Source organism: Mixophyes fleayi, chromosome 1 (assembly GCF_038048845.1).
Source record: "Mixophyes fleayi isolate aMixFle1 chromosome 1, aMixFle1.hap1, whole genome shotgun sequence".
NCBI lineage: Eukaryota > Metazoa > Chordata > Amphibia > Anura > Limnodynastidae > Mixophyes > Mixophyes fleayi.
In genome coordinates, this window is record NC_134402.1 from 323,352,404 (window position 1) to 323,372,151 (window position 19,748).

A 19,748-nucleotide genomic window follows, 5' to 3' on the forward strand; every position below is an offset into this window, starting at 1 on the left:
CCAGAAGGCTATCGGCAAGAATGAAGTTTGATTTACATAGCTCTTCAAGGCTCTGACCACATCTAACAACTAGAGACTCACCTCTTGAGGAAGAGTGTAGTCCTATAGTAGGGATAGCAATGTCCTGGATCAAGTGAAATTTAGACTCTACTTTGGGCTGGAAGGGTTGTTTGCTGAAGCAACGACCAGTAAGAATGTTTTCAAACTCCTTCCTTGGAAAGTCACAAAAATTTAAAAGGCTTAAAAGGCGGTGCTGCATAACTAAATGGTCCAGACTAGGTCCCAAGGAGCTAATCAGCTGATCATGTAGAACACCTTGCAAGAATGTCTGAATTTACAGAAATAATAGCCAGTTGCTTCTGAAAAGACAACAGGGCTGAATCCTGGATCAGAAGGAAAGTTGGTCTAAGGTCGCTGTCCAGACCAGTCTGCAAGAGTGACAAAAGGTGCGCCAAGTTAAAGAAGTATGCACACCTTTACCTTAAATTTCAAGAAACTTAAGCTTTCCACAATGACCTCCAAACGCTTTGGCCTAAGGATAATGGCTTCAACAGCTATGCCGTTAAAGCATCTTGGTGGTAAAAAGGGTCCTGACATAGATCTACACATGATGGTTTTGTCGCCATGCTTAAAATGTCGGCGCACAAAGATCTTCTCGGCTGATTTGGTACCACTAAAGTTACTGGGACACCCCCTCCATTGGCCTTCCTTTGTTGAGGTAGAATGCTTTTCAGAGGTGAAAAGACAAATCAGATAGTTCCACCTTGTGGTTCACCTGAAAGGTCATTATATCAACCCCTGGCTGACCCCACTTCTGCACGGTATATTGAAAGATATTTGGGGTGGAGAAGCCACGCCCTGGATGAATGGCATTCCTGCTCAGCTAGTAAACCGCAAAATTTTCCACTCCCGGGATGAATACCATGGAGATGGCTAGAACATACCATTCTGCCCAGTGCATAATCCTGGTGGACAAATTCAGCACTAGGGGCCTCTTGGTGCACCCAGAAGATTTAGGTACACCAATGCTATGGTATTGTCCTGCAGGATTTAAATAGCCTTCATCTTAGGAGAGACAGGAGTCTGGAACAGAGCATTCCTCCTTCTGAAACCATAGTCCCTGTAGCTGGAGATTCTGACTCGCCTCTCCCCACTGCAGAAGGCTGGCATCTGAGAGTCACTATGGCCCAGTCCCACATGGTGAAGGGACGACTCTTGACAAAATTTTCCTTTCTCGGTCACCAGAGAAATGAGTGATCGAGAAATGAGTGAAACCTGAGCCAAATTAGGGTTTGACCTTGTCCACCTGAATTAGAATTCAGTTGAAAGGTTCTTGAGTGAAAGTGTGTGAAGTGCACATCTTCGAAAGAAGATATCCGCTTTATTGCCAAAATAGATTTCACCTGCTTTTGTACAGCTATGATCTTGTATTCTGGTAAAAGACTGACTCCTGGTGTCAAAGAGGAGAACCAGAAATTCATGGCCAGGGCTGAAACAAGGTCGGATTTCTGAAAGGTTTATCACCGGGCTATAGGACTCTAACATCTCAGCGGTTATCCACAAATGGGTCAGAAGAATATATGCAGATCCCACCTTTATCAGAATATCCATGTATGGCACAACAGTTACCCGTCCTGATCTTAAGAGGGCTGCCGTGGGCGCCAAAAATTTTGGTGAATACAAGTGATGCTGTGGCCAGAACAAAGGGCAGTGCTCCGAATTGAAAATGGACATCCGCTATCCCAATTATGAAAAGGTTGTGCCATTCACAGATTGGGACATGGAGATATGAATCTTTTAAGATCATGGAGGAGAGAGATTGGTCTTGCTCCATACCACTGATGATGTATCTTAAAGTCTCCTATTTTTAACCTGTCCACGAGCAGGAGTATTTAGGGATTTCAGGTTCAAGATGGGCCGAAACGTCAACTCCAGTTTTTGAAGAAGATTTGAGTAAAAGCCTAACCCTTATTGCTATTTCGGGACTGAGACAATCACTCCCAAGGAAACTAGGGACTAGATGCCTTCCTGTAGAGCCAAGCTCTTGGTAATGTCTCTCAGAAGAGTTATGAAGAAAAACTACTTGGTACAGGCTCCAAGAGATTCAAGATGTAACCACTTGGTATCTCATCCACTGGACCTGTAATGCACTGTTTATCAGAACGCTTGGGAGCAGGACGCTTGCCTGACCAAGCCTGCTTGTTTATCTGGTTGCCACCATGCAGGGCAAATGAGTGGGCACCTTATGAGGACCTCTTCTTTTCCCTGAGAACCAAAGACCCTGAAATCTCTGGAAGGATTTACCAGAAAGAAAGGGCTTGTCACCAGTGGGTTAAGTAATAATTGTGTCCAATATTTGACCAAAAAGGATCTTCCCCCTCAACGGCCATTTATAAAATAAACCAATTTTACTTTCATAATAATAACAACCTCATTATTAATAAACACAACTCTAAGCTTTATATTCTTCTAGAGCAAATACCGAAAATAACATTGTAAACATAGACTTTTTCACTCCAGTATGTAAAAGTTCTGGACCTACCTAGAAGGGGAACACCCAGCTGGCGTTTGAAGAGTGTGTGGATCCTCTCAAGTTGGGCGTTCAGCATCTGTTGTTGTTCTGCGGAAGGAACCGTACCAGGCAATGGCTAAAAACACAAACAAGTACGTAAATCAGATTCTTTATCAAACCACAAATTATTAAATATTTAGACTATATAATCATTCATATCATCCAAGCCCCATTTGAGCTTACAGTTAGTCCATTTTGTCACCCATCCACACACAAAAAAAAAAAATAGAGTGAATGTCACAACAAATTAGTCGTCGCAGGAAGAATATAAGAGAGCAGATTGTCCACTCAATGATTTTTTTATCATCAAGGTAAGAAACACATGACTAACCCACTGTATTACTTGTATGGCCTGTTGACAAACACTGTATTGTGCTGGTTCCAAATGGAATGATATTACAGGGCCATAAAACACCATACAATATATTTTGGTTATTAAAACAAATACAAACCTTACCTGTATAGTTCCCAGTATTGCATTCTCAAATTCCCTGTAGGCATCCCATATAGTTGATCCTTTTGTCATATGGAGTCCAACTGCAGTTAAAGCTCTCTCAAATATAGAGCGGACCTTGGCAATGCCACCCTCTTCACCCATCCCTCCAATAGAATACTGTGCATATTCCAGCCAAATTTCTGGACCTAAATAAAAACCCACAGTTCAGTTAATACATAACGTTGGACTTTCTGCATCTCATTTTTATTTGCACAATATTAATATACAGGGTTAATAAAAACAATATATGAAGCATATGACCAGCTTAAGACATCAAATGTTATATTGTTAATGGATGCTTAAACCGGTGGTACTCGCTAGAACGATGAAAGCAACCCCGACAGTAGTACACCAGACTGGAACACTCCGAAGCCGACATGCCTGAACTCTAAATGCGACTGTGAAAATAAAATGATGTTTCATAACAGTGACTATGCGAGATCCCGGCACTAGTAAATGACTTCACTGTAAAACGCGACACTACTAGTACTGCTGTTAAGGGGGTATACAAGAAAGTGACGACTGTACAATGTAGAAGTGTTTCTAAAAAAAACAAAAAACATTTTATTTTAGCAGTCGCAATTACAGTTCAATCGGGCAGGTCAGCTTCAGAGTATTCAAGTTGGGCATACTACTATCGGGGTTGATTTTATCTTTAGAAATGTACCCAACCTGCGTAAACAACATACAATTGGGGGGTGGGGGGGGGGATGACGACAATCTATAAACTAAATTTTTATTTGAAATGGAAAATAAATTTTCCAAACTAGCAATAATTAAGTGCACCAGTGGATTTGGGCTCAATATGGGTTATGAATTCTGCTCCTGTCCTACTTTTCCTTAGATGCTACTTGTTTATTTTTTTTGAAACATTGTAGAATTAAAGAAATAATGTGTCAATAAACATGTCAACTATCAGTAATGTTTTATTAAGAAAAACAAAAACAAAACCCTGACAAATAAAAACAAGACATTTTCCAGTAGTTGTCAAACAGGGTACATTTCGAGAGCATCTCTCCTTTTCTGTCTGATTGTAGTTTATTTTATTTTTTTCTGTAGGTACGCTTGATTTGCTCTTCAAAACTGTGTTCATGTACATTTGCAGGAGATTAAGTAGGAGGCATCTGGAGCCAATCAAAACATTATAAAGTTAACAGCGGTACAGATTACTTCAGTTCAGTCAACTTAAATATGTTCATGTGTAACGCAAGCAAGACATGAAAAGTCAGCATATAGCCAAATTATGCATCTGAAAAGTAAATGGGAGACTCCCGGCAAACTGGTGCAGGAAGATTGTGGTGTCCAAAGCACCTCTTTATGAAGCAAAGTTGAGACATTCAACCTTATTCTGCTGCCAATCCTTTACAAAGCACAGCCTTATGACATATGGCATAATACTTCATGGTACAAATCCTATTCATTTTCCTCAGCTAGGGACCTACTATTCATTCCTTTTCCTTTTCCCCTACTTATGTCGCTCTTTGCTAATTTACTAATAGGTTCACAAACATCCATCTTCCTTTTATCCATTGCCAGTGTTCATGATAATATTTCAATGCCATTGTTAAGGAAATATATAGGTTTGTGGTTAATGTTGAAGTTTGCAATAATTCTAAAAAATTTTTAATGCATTGCACCCTCTTTATACTGCCATCTAAAAATAAAGGCCAAACCTGGCATGATATTAAGTGAGGCCTTATAAAGAGGGTGACATTTTAATGTACTTTTTATTTTTTGCAGAGAATTTACATGCTAGTACGTTTTTATAAAGAGGGAGCATTGTACGAGTAAAGGTCATAACACACAATGACAATAGCGCCTTACAGATATAATCTTTGATGGCTTTCTCAAACAGATCATAAACAGCTTCTCGACTGAAATCTTCTCCTTCAATTTTCATCTCATCCTTCAACCAGTCCAGCCAGATCTCTACAGAAGAAAGGAATACACAATACAGTTATACACTCGAGGAACGTGCTGTGCCTTGTTGCCTACTGAAATTTACAACAATTTTGACAACTGGAGGGGGATCTCGGCTGACAAGCTGCCTCAGGCCACCTACCTCCAAAATTTTTGACCTTGAGTTAAGATGTCCTGTCAATGGGCCTTTTTCCATCTTTAGACTCTCTGTGTTCTAAGACCTTCTTGGCTAATCTCTTGCTAGAAGGATCGCCTGAACACTTTCCCTTTTCAACTTCTTTTTTACAATCCTTGTTAACATCACTACCAGAGCAAAGAGGTTAACCAGTGGAACGTTCCACAAAAGAGACATGGCACTAACCACAGACTTCATTATGTCCTTGTTCTTAAATAGTGGTCTTAACCAAGATGCCATCATATTGACATCTGGTTGACTCCACCTCTACACTACTTGTAGAAATACTTCTGGATGAAGGGACCATTCTCCAGGATGGAAATTATTCCTGCTGAGAAAGTCCAGGTCAAGCATTAGAGTTACTGCTGACAGGATTCAAATCCAGTAATCGTGCCTAGTCAGAGGACTGATAAATCAGCCCCTTACCTGACCCCAGTACCAGCCTGAGGATCAGTCCTGCCAGCCCCAGAGCCGGTATAGATCGCTAAATAGAACGAATCTGAATCTCTACTGAAGGGGTAGAGGAGTCTGCACTCCAGAGCAGTGGCTGTGTCTACTGCAGTCTATGCAGAGAAGGTGCTGTTAATTCCGCCAGTAGTTGCACAGGTCCACGGTCACTACCTGCAGCAGTACTAACGGATTTCCCACACTGGAGCGCTGATTTAGACGAGAATGGGAGGACTCAGACTTCAGTAATTATATATAATGCATGGAGTAATAAATTAACACTGGTTGTTAAGACTTGCGTATTTTATTCTGCTTGTCTTTGAAAACCTCCTAATCATCACTAACCAGGGGTCTGCAGCCCTGCTGAAGTGTTTGCTGGAAACAATAAAATAAAGGCCAGGTGCTGGAACAGTTTAGGCCACTGGGCACACATATCCTTTTGTTTATAGTATATTTCAATTGTTCTTTATTTTCTCTAGCTATGCTGCCCCGTCCTGTCTTTTTACCATATGCCCACACCTGAAAGAGAGGATCATATAGTCAGAGCAGACGGACTACAGATCTGGCAGTAGCAGCATGCTCCATTGGTATGTATAGGAGACTAGCAGCTTGCACGTTGCAACTGGGAAGAAACAATCATTAGAAACATAGAATTTGACAGCAGATAAGAACCGCTTGGCCCATCTAGTCTGCCCATTTTTTTTTTATTAACCTATGGTACGTTAACCCTATTTGATCATGTATTCTTTATAAGGATACTCGTATGTTTATCCCAAGCATGTTTAAACTGCTCTACAGTATTTGCCTTTACCACCTCTGGTGGGAGGTTATTCCACTTATCCACTACCATTTCTGTGAAGCAGTTTTCCCCTCAAATTTCCTCTGAACCTACTTCCCTCCAATTTCAGTGCATGTCCTTGTGTTCTAGTACTTCTCTTCCTTTGAAGAATGTTGCCCTCCCGTACTTTGTTCACACCCTTGATATATTTGAAAGTTTCTATCATGTCCACCCTTTTTCTTCTCTGTTCCAAACTATACATATAAAGTTCTTTTAGTCTTTCTGGGTAAGTTTTGTGCTGTAGGCCATGCACCATTTTAGTTGCACTTCTTTGTACAGTCTTGAATGTATTTATATCCTTCTGGAGATACGGCCTCCAGAATTGAACACAGTATTCTAGATGAGGCCGTACCAATGACCTATACACTGGCATTATTACTTCTTTCTTTCTGCTACAGATTCATCTCCCTATGCAACAAAGCATTTGACTTGCCTTCCTCATTGCTCTGTTACATTGCTTAAGTGCCTTTAAGTCACTTGAAATAGTGCCTTTAGTCCCTTTCCTCTTCAGCAGTTTCCATTATTATGCCATTAATACTATATATAGCTTTTGGATTTTTGAGACCCAAGTGCATGATTTTACATTTTTTTGGCATGAAACTCTCTTGACCATTCCTCTAATCTACCTAGATCATCAATCATTTGTTTAACCCCTCCTGGTGTGTCTACCCTGTTGCAAATCTTTGTGTCATCTGCAAAAAGGCATACTTCCCCTTTAATACCATTTGCAATGTCTCCAATAAAAATATATTAAAAAGCACTGGCCCAAGTACAGATCCTTGGGGTACTTCACTGGTAACCTTTCCCTCATGTGAATGCACTCCATTTACTATAACTCTCTGTTGTCTATCCTGCCACCAAGATCTTATCCATTCAACAGTCTTAGAATCCAATCCCAAGCTTTCAAGTTTATTTAACAGTCTGCAAAGTGGGACAGTGTCAAAAGCCTTACTAAAATCTAGATAAGCTACATCTATGGCCCCCCTTGATCTATTACTTTAGTCACCCAGTCAAAAAAAGTCAGTAAGATTTGTTTGATATAACGTCCCCCCAGTAAATCCATGTTGTTTGGGATCCTGTAAGTTACTGGATTTGAGATATTCTACAACTCTTTCTTTTAAGAGTGTTTCCATTAATTTCTGATGTAAGGCTCACTGGTCTTTAGTTGCTGCCTCTTCCTTGCTTCCATTTTTGTGCAGTGGGACTACATTTGCTTTTTTCCAGTCCTCTTGCGTTACTGCTGTAGCTACTGACTGATTGAATAATTCTGTTAATGGTGTTACCAGCACCCCCTTAAGCTCTATTAATATCCTTGGATGTATCCCATCTGGCCCCATTGATTTATCCACTTTCAGTTTTGAGAGCTGTTAGGACCTTCTCCTCTGTAAATGTACTTGTATCTACTTCATTTTAATGAGTATACTTGCAACTTAACTGTGACCCCTTCCCCGCTCTGTGTAGTGAACACTGAGCAAAAATAATTAAGATGATCTGCTATTACCTTGTCTCCCTCAACAACTCTCATTTTCTGTCTTTAGTCTTATTATTCCTCCTTTTGGTTTTTCTTCTTTCACGTATATACCTAAAAAAAAAAAATTTTGCCCCCTTTACCTACTGACTGGGCCATTTTCTCTTCAGATTGTGCCTTTGCACCTCTGATCACCTTCTTAACCTCCTTCTGTCTAGCAAGATACACCTCTGTCTTAATTATTCTGAGTCTGCTTATATTTCCTGAATGCCATCTTTTTTTCCCTTTCACAATTCTTGCTACTTCTTTTACAAACCCTTCTGGCTTCCATTCCCTTGTGCTTTTCTTAACCCTTTTGATACAAAGGTCTGTTGCTTTAAGTATTGCACTTTCAATTTTTCCCACCTCTCCTGCACTCCTTTCAAGTTATTCCACTCTGCCAAAGAGTCTCTTACACATTTCCCCATCTCTACAAAGTCAGCCTTCTTAAAATCTAACATTTTTGTTTTTGTGTGGTAGGGGTCGGTCTGTTTTTCTACAAAACTATACTGTTTGATGATCACTGGATCCTAGGTTCTCACCTACATTTACCTCAGCTATTCGGTCACCATTTGTAAGAATTAAGTCTAATACTGCGCCTTTGCGAGTGGGCTCCCTCACCATTTGCTTGAGGGATGCTCCCTGCAAGGAATTCTGAATGTCCCTACTTCTAGTGGAACTTGCAAAAGACCCAGTTCACATCAGGTAGATTAGTCTCCCATGATTATTACCTCTCATTTTAATGCCATTTTATTGATGTCCTGCAATAAGTTTCTGTCCAGTTCCTCCTACTGACAGGGTGGTCTATAGATCACCCCACTACAAAAAACAGCATTATCCCCCGTTTTTATGGTCACCCAAACGGCCTCAGTTTTTTCTTCAACACTTTGTATTAAAAGTAGTATTTATGCTTTTTTCACATACATTGCTACCCCCTCCTCCAATTCTTGCCACTCTGTCCTTCCTAAATAAAGTATATCCCGATATAGCTATGTACCGATCATGATTTTCATTGCACCATGACTCCGTAATAGCCACAACATCCAGATCATCCCTTGTCATTAAAGCAATTAGTTCTGGAACTTTATTTCCTAAGCTTATAGCATTAGCAGACATAACTAATAGTTTTGTTTGTGCATTTTCTATTCCTATCTTCTATGTTTCTCTCTCTCTGTTTATTTTGTCTTGATCTGCATTGTCTTCTGCTGCTGTGGCTATGTTTCCTGTACTATTAGCATGCAGAAACTATACCTCTTGGTTAGGGGAGCAGATTGCTTTATTCCTGTTTAGTTCACTGACCCCTCTGCTAGTTTAAATAGTTCCTGATGGAGCTTCCAAACTGTTCACTTAGTATTCTGGTTCCCCTTGAAGATGGGTGCAGGCCCCCATCTTGCCAGATGGCATGACTGTGGTCTATTAATCCAAATCTCTCCTCATAACACCACTTCTTTAGCCACACATTGAAGTTTCTAATGCAATGGAGTTCTGTTTTCCCCTCTGTGTACTGACAATACTGTTGAAAAAGTTACAGTGGTTGCCACCTACTTTAGAGTAGTCTCTAACTTTCTAAATTCATCTTTTACTGCCATGACTTCAGCATTAGCCAGGTCATTTGTCCCTAGGTGGACAATGACATCCACCTTCCCATCTTTTCTTGCTGCTTTCACTATTCTTAACATGCGCTCTTTATCCCTTGGAGCTGTGGCTCCAGGTAAGCACCTTACTTGTTTCTCTTCTTCAGTAGCTTTTCCCAGATGTATGCCTCTTATGCTGGAATCCCCAAGAGAAGTGTAGTCCTTTTTGGAGATTTTATTTTCCTGATCCTATAGCTAGTAGAAGTCCGCATATCCTCATGTTTTGTATTTCCTATATTATTTGTACATTCCAGCCCTGCAAGAGCAGCAAATGAGTTTCGCAATGTCACAGTTTGCGGGATGTTTCTGTGTCCCTCTGGATATTTCCCCCTTTCAGAGCTCACAGTAGTCCAGGCAGAATGTCTGCTGGGGGCTCTCTGAGGCAGTGGTGGTCTCAAGGATACAGACATCCTACATACCTCAGCTTGCGATTTGGCCATTTCCTCCCGCAACAATGAAAATTGCCTACAGATTGGACAGTAGCTGAGTTTCCAGAATGTTTCCAGCGAAACAAAAGCATTACATCCACTGCACTACTCCAAACACTGTATCAGATGTTAAGTGTAGTGTCAATATATATGCACCTGTTTCGGTATTTTAACTCACCTGATTGTGTTTCAAACTCACAGTTTGCAAGCTGTTTAGGATGCAAGCTACTACAATTGTGATACACCTAATCACAGGCAGCAGCTACGCCTGGTGCATGTTTAGTGGGATGGAACTCCTGCTGTGCTCAGCACAGACTGGTACTACAAAGCAGAGCACCTGCTATATAAAAAAAGGGAGCCGCCACTATTAGCTCATCCAGTGAAAAGCAACCCAACACACTTCAGTGGCCACATAGGTGGCCGTTTAAGCATCAAAAGGGCTGCACATTACCATTAATCTCAATAAGAAGTTAAAATAACATATTTAATCAAAGAAAGGGACACATATGTAATAACATATTAGAAGGCATTTTAAACAAATGTTACAAGCCATAACAAACAAATCCGACAATAAAGCAGGAAGGAGCTGATCTTTGCAGATGAAGGCTCGAGGGGCCAGACCTGCCTCCAGGGCCACCTGTTGCTCATCACTGACTTAGACTGCTAGTAATAGAAATTAATGCAAGAAAGATTTTAACATGTCACAAGCCCAACATAAATAACTGGAATCCCATTAGGTAAGATCTAATTTTGAACACCACTGTAATGTGTCTGGCCATAGAGAAAAGTATTTTTTTTACATTGTGAACCTACAGGGCCCCTTTCACTTCTTGTATCAGTTTTACACTATAGAAAAGAGACACTGTCTACATGTTTTAGAAGTGACATAACTGTATGTATAACAATAGAACAATTTAAACATAACAAGTTATTTGTGTTGTATACACATACCTTCAGTTAGTGGAAAAAGTTCACTCATCTTTTGACGGGCACGTCTTAACCTCTCTAATTCCCCCTCCTGCCTTAATAGTTTGATAAGGTCAACATGGCAGTTGTAGTCAAAAGCATTTATAGATAGCTGGAAAAGAAGAAACAGAGCACAATTAAAAACATCAAAATAAAAAGGTGTATGGTTATATTAGAGACCCAAAAGTAGCAAATACATAAATTTCAATTGAAACCCAATGTAATTATATTTTCATGTGATATGTATCTATATAACACTTATTTGAAGCAACTATTTATGTTGCACAATCACTGACATTTTTTAATACTTGCTCAGCGAGATCAAAACCTCCCCTTATATGAAAAGCAGACCATAAAACAAGTTACCTGCATTTACATGCAACATCAAGTGCCAGATTGATGGATGTACATCTACAAATTATTAGCTGCGTACTGTAACAGAGCATAAAATCCATTTTTCCACTGTACAATCCTTCCCTTTTCAAATACATTGTGGGAGATGAAGGGGGTGGGAGTGGTGTTGCCTCATGTGTATAAGCCCTGCCACTAGAAGGATCAACACTTTATATTAAAAAAGCACTCCTCCTGCACAAGCCATACTCCTTGACATAACAAGCTAAATGGCTTTCAAGTCAAGTTACAAACTGAGCAACTTTTCAACCAGGAAAACTCAAGGTAACAACAGGAGAGAGAGCAACAGATGGGGGCGGCGGGAGGAGTCTGTTTCCCCATATGTAAAGGATTTTACAGCAGGTAAAACCACAAAACAAGAAATAAAGCAGTCCAAGTGAGGTTATAAAAGGCGGCATAAGCTTCTCAGCAGCATACAACTTAAAGTACTACTGCTTGTAGGACTTTATGGCTAACATGCGCAAGGTAGAGTAGCCCACCTCACAGACCTGTGCAACACTGGCCTGGTGATAGAATATCCATGATGTGCCGACAGACCTGGTAGAGTACACAGTCAACCAGAAGGGCGGTGTCCTATCCGTTAGGAAGTGCGTCTTGTTGAAACCATTGTGAATCCAACCAGAAAACAATGCTTTGGATGCCCCTTACCCTTAACTGTTACCTCTGGTATTGCAAACAGAGCATAACTTCTATGGAAAGGAGCCCTAATAGATAAGTAAAATATATGGACTGCCCAAACAACGTCCAGTTTGTACAGCGCTAACTCCCAATAATGAGACAGGGATGAAAAGACTATGGGGTAAATGTATTAACTGCCGATTTTTCAACTCGCCACCATTCAGCGACTTTGCAGTGAAACTTTAATAGCGGCGAGTTAGGGGGAAATCGGCAGTTAATACATTTACCCCTATATACTTGCTACAAAGAACTGAGTAATCACTTTAGGCAAATCAAATGAAGAAAACAAAATGAAGCACCAGGAAAAGGCCAAAACGTAAGTCTTCCAGTCAGGAGACCATTATGGTGGATGTGACCCCAACCATAAAGGCCACCTTCCAAGAAAGAATCTGGAGGAGTTTTTCTGCAGGATATAAATGGAGACTGCCAAGTGCTCAGTTGGGATCTACGGGAAGTTTTTATGGGGTGGCCACACAGAGAATATACATATGTGTTGGAAGTGAAAGGAACATTGAAACAGCACTAACAAATCCATGACTTGTACTTCCTTTAGACAGAACAGACTGAATTGCATATCCACCAAAATGAAGAAAGCTGAAGAGTCTCAGAGAGATGGAGTGAAGATGGCAGGCTTACTAGGCTTTAAGCCTTTCTAGACTAATGGTAAATGTGAGCAAAAGATTGTTTTCCAGTCTCCAGCATAGGCTGAAGGACCGTCTTTAAGGAATCACTATCCCTCAGAACCTCATCGTCAGTCTTTGGGTACAGGGGGCCTGCATAGTGTGGGTATCCAACACAATGTTATCTGCAATAGAGTTTTAGAGAAGGGGGGGGGGGGATTCAATTGTCTGCAGAATGCCTCCGTAACAATGCAAAATGGTGGCACTATGTGGCTGTGTAACATAGTGGATTTCTCCTCACACTCCATAGAGGTAGCAGGAAAATCCACAATGTTGGGGTGCCTTACTACCCAAATATATGTGCAGCATATCACTTGACAATTGAATTCCCTCCTTAGAGCTTAAAGATGCCCCGCATGGATTGAGATAGTGCCAGTATCCAAGCTGCCTCTGCAGTTTCTGGATAGTTGGTTGTGTAAAGCAGTTGTGACATAAATAGGCTCTAGGATCCCAAGTACAGAACAACGGTGTTCCTGTTCTATAGTGGTCATGTTGTGGAAACAAGTGGCGCATGCTGTGGCCCTACATCGGACCAGTAATAATGACATGAGACAAATGTCAGTCAGGACACTAAACCTGTTTAGTGGAGAAACAGCTGGAGAAATGCCATGGAGTAATGCAGCACAAGATTGCCAGAGAGGAGCAGAAAACCAGATGTATGGGCAGGTGCTATACTGGCCCCTTTTCTGTAGAGGACTGTCACAGATGGTGGATGAATAAAAATTGTGTGATTAATAAATATATATATATATATATATATATATATATATATATATATATATATATATATACACACTTTTTTCTTTTTTAAAATAGAGTGACCTGTTCAGTGGGACCATATACATCTCTCCTACAGACAAAGAAACTGATATAACTTTGTCGTGCAAGTGTTATGCCTTACAGGGGAGGAAACAACTTTTTCTTAAGTGTTTATCCTCCTGGTGGCAAAATGTACAGACAGTGTCACTGTCTCCTCTGGTTTTTAATTGCCAAAACATTAATTTGGAATTGTTTTGCCAATAGTCTAAAGGCCAGGATCTTGTTCGCACAATCCCATTTTCATAAAAGGTTTTTTTTTTAGCCCTTTAATTCAGAGAGGATGTTCAGTTCTGTCCTAACTTTAGACCTAGAAGTTCTTGAAAACATTGGTAGTTTGTTTAAACTTTTAGCGTTTCAAATGATCGGTTAACGTGTGTCTGCTAACGAACCAGCTCCCTCCTAACATGGAAGCCTGCAGTAAAGGAGTGGAAGAGCTCTGTGAACTTAATGCAATAAAAAGTCTAAAATAGCTCCAGTTATTTTGTGTATATTGTTCAACACTCTAATCCATAGCCTTTGATGTATATTAACTTCAAGCAGAGGTTTTGAAAAGAGTGTCTTTTTACAGTTTCTGGTGGTTTAAAAAATATAAATCCAACAGCTGGGATTTATGGTTTTAAATAGTTTTAAATAGTTACAAACACATTTTTAAATGTTTTACAGTATTAATTAATGGTTGGGGTTCTAATTCACCTACTTGCAACATACTAGAATCCACTCAACTCTACCCTCCAATCTCACATGATAAACCCAATCCCACCAATAATATGCTATTAGGGTCATTCCACATCAAATCAACACAGGCTTTCAAACTGACAGTTTCAGATTGTAATAACATTTGGTGTAATAAAAGTTGTGATGGGTGTAAAGAAAACCCCACAAAGGCGGAGGGTCGTTGCTCCTTTGCACAGCTGCAGGATAGTTTTGACCTCCCGCCAGAGATTTTTATAAGTACCTGCGACTGCGGCATTGGATCACCGACCTTCTGCGTAAGGCATACCTGGTAACCCTCCCCCCCACCCCCACCAATTTCTCTATTCTAAATTAGCTAGAGCCAATAGCAGAAAGGACACCACATTTTGGTATAACTACCTTTCCACCCTCTCTATTACGACTAAACATACTTCTCAAGCAAAATAGGAATCCGATTTATATTTAGCTCTTTCCCCGACTCACTGGGACTGCATTTATAATCATTTAGCCAAAATGTCTAAATGCACAAACCACCTGGAAATGTTTATGAAGCTCCTGTATAGGACTTCTTAACCCCTGTCTGCCTCCATAAAATATGTCCCTCTCACTCTCAGCATTGCTGATGTGGTGAAGAAGAGGCGGGCGATATTTTTCATGTCTTTTGGCCCCGATAATTCAACCGATTTGAATTGAAGTTTCTCAACTCGCAGAAAAGGTCACGTCGGTAAAACTTTCCCTGTCTCCAATCATTGCCCTTCTCCAACTATTCCCTGATCAGGTATCACAACATCATAGATATATATGGGGTCATATCATGATTGCTGCTAGAGCGGCCATTGCTCAGCAGTGGAAACAATTCTCCCCTCTCTCCATCAACAAAATTGCAGCTAAAATCCATTTCATCTACGAGATGGGAGACACACGAGGTCCCCTATTCCATGGCCCTGTCCAGGGGCGAACGCAGGATTTAGACCCCCCCCCGGAAAAAAAAAACTATTGCGAGAGAGCGCATGCGCAGCAGCTCCATTTCGGCAAGTCTGAATTGTACAGCAGTCGCGGCGCTGTCAAGCAGCATCCGCAGCAGTGCTGTATTATACCACAATACAGCACTGCCGCGGACGCTTCTTTGACAGTACAGTACGCTGGTTCACAGAGGGGAGGGGTTTCTGGAGAACCAGAAACCCCCCCTGCGTGCGCCACTGCTGTCCTCACCCATAGTTAAGTGGCTGTCCTGGCATTAGTTTGCTAGAGGGGGGGGTTTAGGATGCTTGGCCCTCCAGTCAGGTTGGTCACTGCGATCCTGAATTCTCATGTACAATCTTCCCAAGCTGTGCCATAGGACATGCAACAGTTTGGCCCGAGAGTATGCAACGTATTTATCTGCCGGAAGTTTGACCGATTTATTCATCTTTATCTGTTAATGCCTCTTACAATTCTGATTGTATTCAGCTTGTGTTGTATCTGCCCCACACTATGTACCCCTTGCCATTCCCTTCCTTTGTTCTGTATCCCTTCCCTTACCACTTAAATAGCCCAATAAAAATAATTTTTGATAACAAAAAAAAAAAAAAAAGAAAACTCCCCCAAAAACAGGTCTAATGTACACCCTTTATAAAATGCAAATACTAAAAACAAATGAAGCCTTCAGCCAGTTCCAATCCATCAAGTAGCACCATCCATCCAGAGCAGCAGCACCAAATGGTAGAGATACGTAGTAAGCTTTCTTATAATAGGTGAAAGGCAAAAAATTATCACAATTGTTTTAAATATTTCAGTATTTAACATAATGTGTCACTGTCACTGAGGGAATTAGTGGTGCTATATAAATAGCTGATGATGATGAACAGCTCCCATCAGCCTGTACAGATTTCAACTCCTCCACAAATGCCTCCATCTTGCTCCAAAAATCCTTACACTTTATTAGAAGTCTGGGAGCACCAGGCACAATGCCTTGATTGTTAGGTGCTTCTTAAATTATTTCCTTCAATTTGAGGTCCAGTCAAGATTGGTGGTCCAATCAATACAGACGGTGGTTTAAAATGGGATGGCTGCCTCAATGGGTCATTACCTGTTAATTATTGAATTGAGGCGTTTCAATCAGACTCGTTGCCAGAAGTGTATAAAAATCAAGCACCTAGCCGTGCAGTCTCCATTTGAAAAATGGGTTGTTCTGAAGAGCTCAGGGACTTCAAGTGTGGTACAATGATAGGATGCCACCTTTGCAATAATACGGTTCGCGAAATTTCCTCCCTGCTGGATATTCCCTGGTCAACTGTAAGTGATATTATTAGAAAGTGGAAGAGTTTAGAAACAGCTGCAACTCAGTCACGAAACGGGAATACCACGTAAAATCACAGAACGGGGTGCTAAGGCGTATGGTGCGCAGAAGTTGCCAACGCTCTGCTGACTCCATAGTTCCGAACTTCCACTGGCATTAACATAAGCAGAAAAACTGTGCATCGGGAGCTTAATGGAATTGGTTTCCATTGTCGAGCATCACCAAGACCAAAGCAAAGCGTCGGATAGAGTGGTGTAAAGCTTACCGCCACCGGACTCTAGAACAGTGGAAACACTCTGAAGTGACAATCAAGCTTCACGATCAGTCAGTCCAAAGTACGAGTCTGGGTTTGGCAGATGCCAGGAAAACACTTTCTACCCGAATGTGTACTGACAACTGTAAAGTTTAATGTAGAAGGAATAATGGTCTGAAGCTGTTTTTTTTCATGCATATGCATGGGGCCCTTAGTTCCAGTGAAGGGGGATTTTAATGTTACAACATACAATTACATTCTAGAGAATTTTGCACCCCCAAATTTAAGGCAACAGTTTGGAGAAGGCCATGAAGATTCCTCCTGTGCACAAACAGAAGTCCTTCAAAAAATGTTTTGCCAAATTTTGGTGTAGAAGACTTGATTGGCATGTACAGAGCCATGACCGAATCCTCACTGAACAACTTTGGAATGAATTGGAATGCCGAATGTAAGCCAGGCCTGATCACTAAAACATCAGTGCTAAACATCACTATTGCTCTTGTGGCTGAACAGATGCAAATGCCCACAACCATGTTCCAAAATCTAATGGAAAGCATTCCTTGTAGTGTGGAGGCTGTATAGCAACAACTAAGGGACCAATTCCATATTAATGCCCATAGTTTTTGAATGTTCACAAGCCACATATGAATTTGATGTTCTTCCTGAAACCACAGTTGGTAAGAGACAGAATCTGCCATATTAAGTAGTTACATTAAGACGACAGACTTGCACTTGGTTCTTCAAGCAGATACCATGTTGCTTACGGAAACATCAAAAGTCACAAGGTGGAGTATGAGCACAATCAAATAGGTATATAAACAGAAGACAGTGCAAGTTGCAGGAGAGATTAAGCCAAAAGTTCAAAGTTGGCTTTCCAACCTTTCTCCACCAGAGTTGCACCAAACGACATCTGAAGACCAACTGACTGGTCCCCCACCTAATATATATATGGCAGCAGGCAACTGCCCTCTATTAATTTATTGGCTGGGGCTAGGCAAAGGAGAATGAAGGTTAGTGTGCAGGGACCTTCGTGTAGCGTTTTCATTTTCTGTTTCTTCATTGTGAGGTGTTCTTGAGGTGTATGCTCACTACCATGTTAACTCGCATGAAAGAAAACTTACTCTATGCGATATCATTTTTGCCTTAATGGTTACTCTTTAGATTAACAATTTTGGCCTGTGCTTTGCATTGACAGCATAAAAAGGGAGAACTGTACAACACAGAAAGGTATGGTGAAATATGCACACAAAATAACTTAGATTTACAAGCTCACAAAAACTGGCATAGGGTTTCCTGGTACAGTATATTACCATCACTGTTTATTTCTATGGCGCCACAGATTTCGTAGTGCCTGACAGAATTGACATAAATGAAAACATAGATAATTTGGATTGTAAAGCTGGGTACACACTACAGAAAATTTCTCCCGATAAAATCATTAATGATTTTACCAATGACTGACAGTCCCGAACAGAATGCAGATTCATGTCTATATACTATAAACATTTTACAAGATTTACCCTCGGATCTGTGCTTTTCATTTGTCATAACCATCAGCTGAAAAGATTGTAAACTCTAGAGAGATCTGCCTATGCTGGCAGTATGAGACCATACACACTGTAGAATTGGACATCGTTCCATCACCTATAGAGATTTTTGGTCAGTTTATAAAATCAAATGATACAATGTGGTTTGGAACGATAATCCTTGGAGTGTACACACTAGTGCAATACTAAGCTGAACGGTCGTTTATTGTGTGATCGGCCAGATAATCGGGTGAAAAACCTGTAGTGTATACCCAGCCTAAAGCTGGGTACACACTACAGGATTTTCCACCAACTTTTTATGGCAATCGATTTCACATGCGATCGATGGTTCGATCGCTCAGTCCATGGACTGCATACACACTAGCCTTGTTTTAGAAGATAAAAGGAAGAGCGGACGTCCCTTTAGCGACTTTTTACAGCCATGTTGTCATGAGCAATGATTGCAATTTCGTACACATCGGTCAGAAGTTTATACACACTACACAACGGAAACGAGATTGGAACGAAAATACTGAATGGTACGACCAATCAAATGAGGCGACAATCGTCCATTTGGGCAGACTTTCGACCATCGTGCCACTACTACACACACACTGACCCGAATTTTTGAATGAGTGGTCGTATGTCGGCTGGTTGAGCCGATTATTGGACAAAACCCAGTCGTGTGTACCTAGCTTAACAGGCACATGGGTACAAATGAACGGAATAGAAATGGATGGATGCTATTAACATAAATCACAGATAGATATGGTAGATAGATAGCACATGTTTTTAAAACGTTTAACATTCTCTACATCAGGGTCTACACACAACAGAAGGATTACAATAGGACAAGCAGGGCAGCAAGTCATTCTATATAGAGCACAGGATAAGTTGCAGAGGTGACATGTGGGGGACCTAGGTATATCGGAGCAGGTCACCTCTTCCCTCATTACCTGCTCTTCCAGCCGCTGGATTTCTGCTTCATTCTCCTTCTCATCTTCCTCATCGGAGGAGGACCGTCCTGTTCCATCTGATGAGCCATCTCCCCGCTCTTCTTCCTCCGACTCCATTTCTTCCTCTTCTCCCTCCTCCTCATCACCCAGACCCCGGGTTTCTCTTTCCTCCTGGCCGTGTTCAGCTGCCGCCATCGTGCTCCTTACTGCGAATTCACAACGTTTGTTGGGCAGGCAGGTCTACCTGGGCTACTCCTGTCTACAGCATGGTTGTCCGTAAAGAGCATAGACTATCCATTCACTAGCAAAATGCATATGAGAAGTGTTTGTGTGTTAAACATATTTCTTATGGCCTCTGTCCATTCATTTTAATAGCGTAATGCTGGAAATAAAGATGACTTTTCATGCAGGCAGGTAAGGTCAGCTCTGTCTCCAGGGAGACGAAAGGCCCGCGTGTTCTGGGTCCTCGCT

At 41.1% G+C, this 19,748-nt stretch overlaps 1 protein-coding gene across 1 annotated transcript in view; it reads right to left on the bottom strand.

Moving 5' to 3' along the window:
- Positions 1-19,636, bottom strand: part of SART3 (spliceosome associated factor 3, U4/U6 recycling protein) — a 48,461-nt gene extending 28,825 nt beyond the window's left edge. Inside the window, exons 1-5 of the mRNA XM_075213983.1 lie at positions 19,278-19,636; positions 10,969-11,095; positions 4,893-4,997; positions 3,030-3,214; positions 2,543-2,648 (exon numbers count right to left, since the gene is read on the bottom strand). Of these exons, the coding sequence (XP_075070084.1) occupies positions 2,543-2,648; positions 3,030-3,214; positions 4,893-4,997; positions 10,969-11,095; positions 19,278-19,472 (718 nt within the window). The 5' untranslated portion in view covers positions 19,473-19,636. The remainder of the gene's footprint in view (positions 1-2,542; positions 2,649-3,029; positions 3,215-4,892; positions 4,998-10,968; positions 11,096-19,277) is intronic.
- Positions 19,637-19,748: the final 112 nt, after the last annotated feature.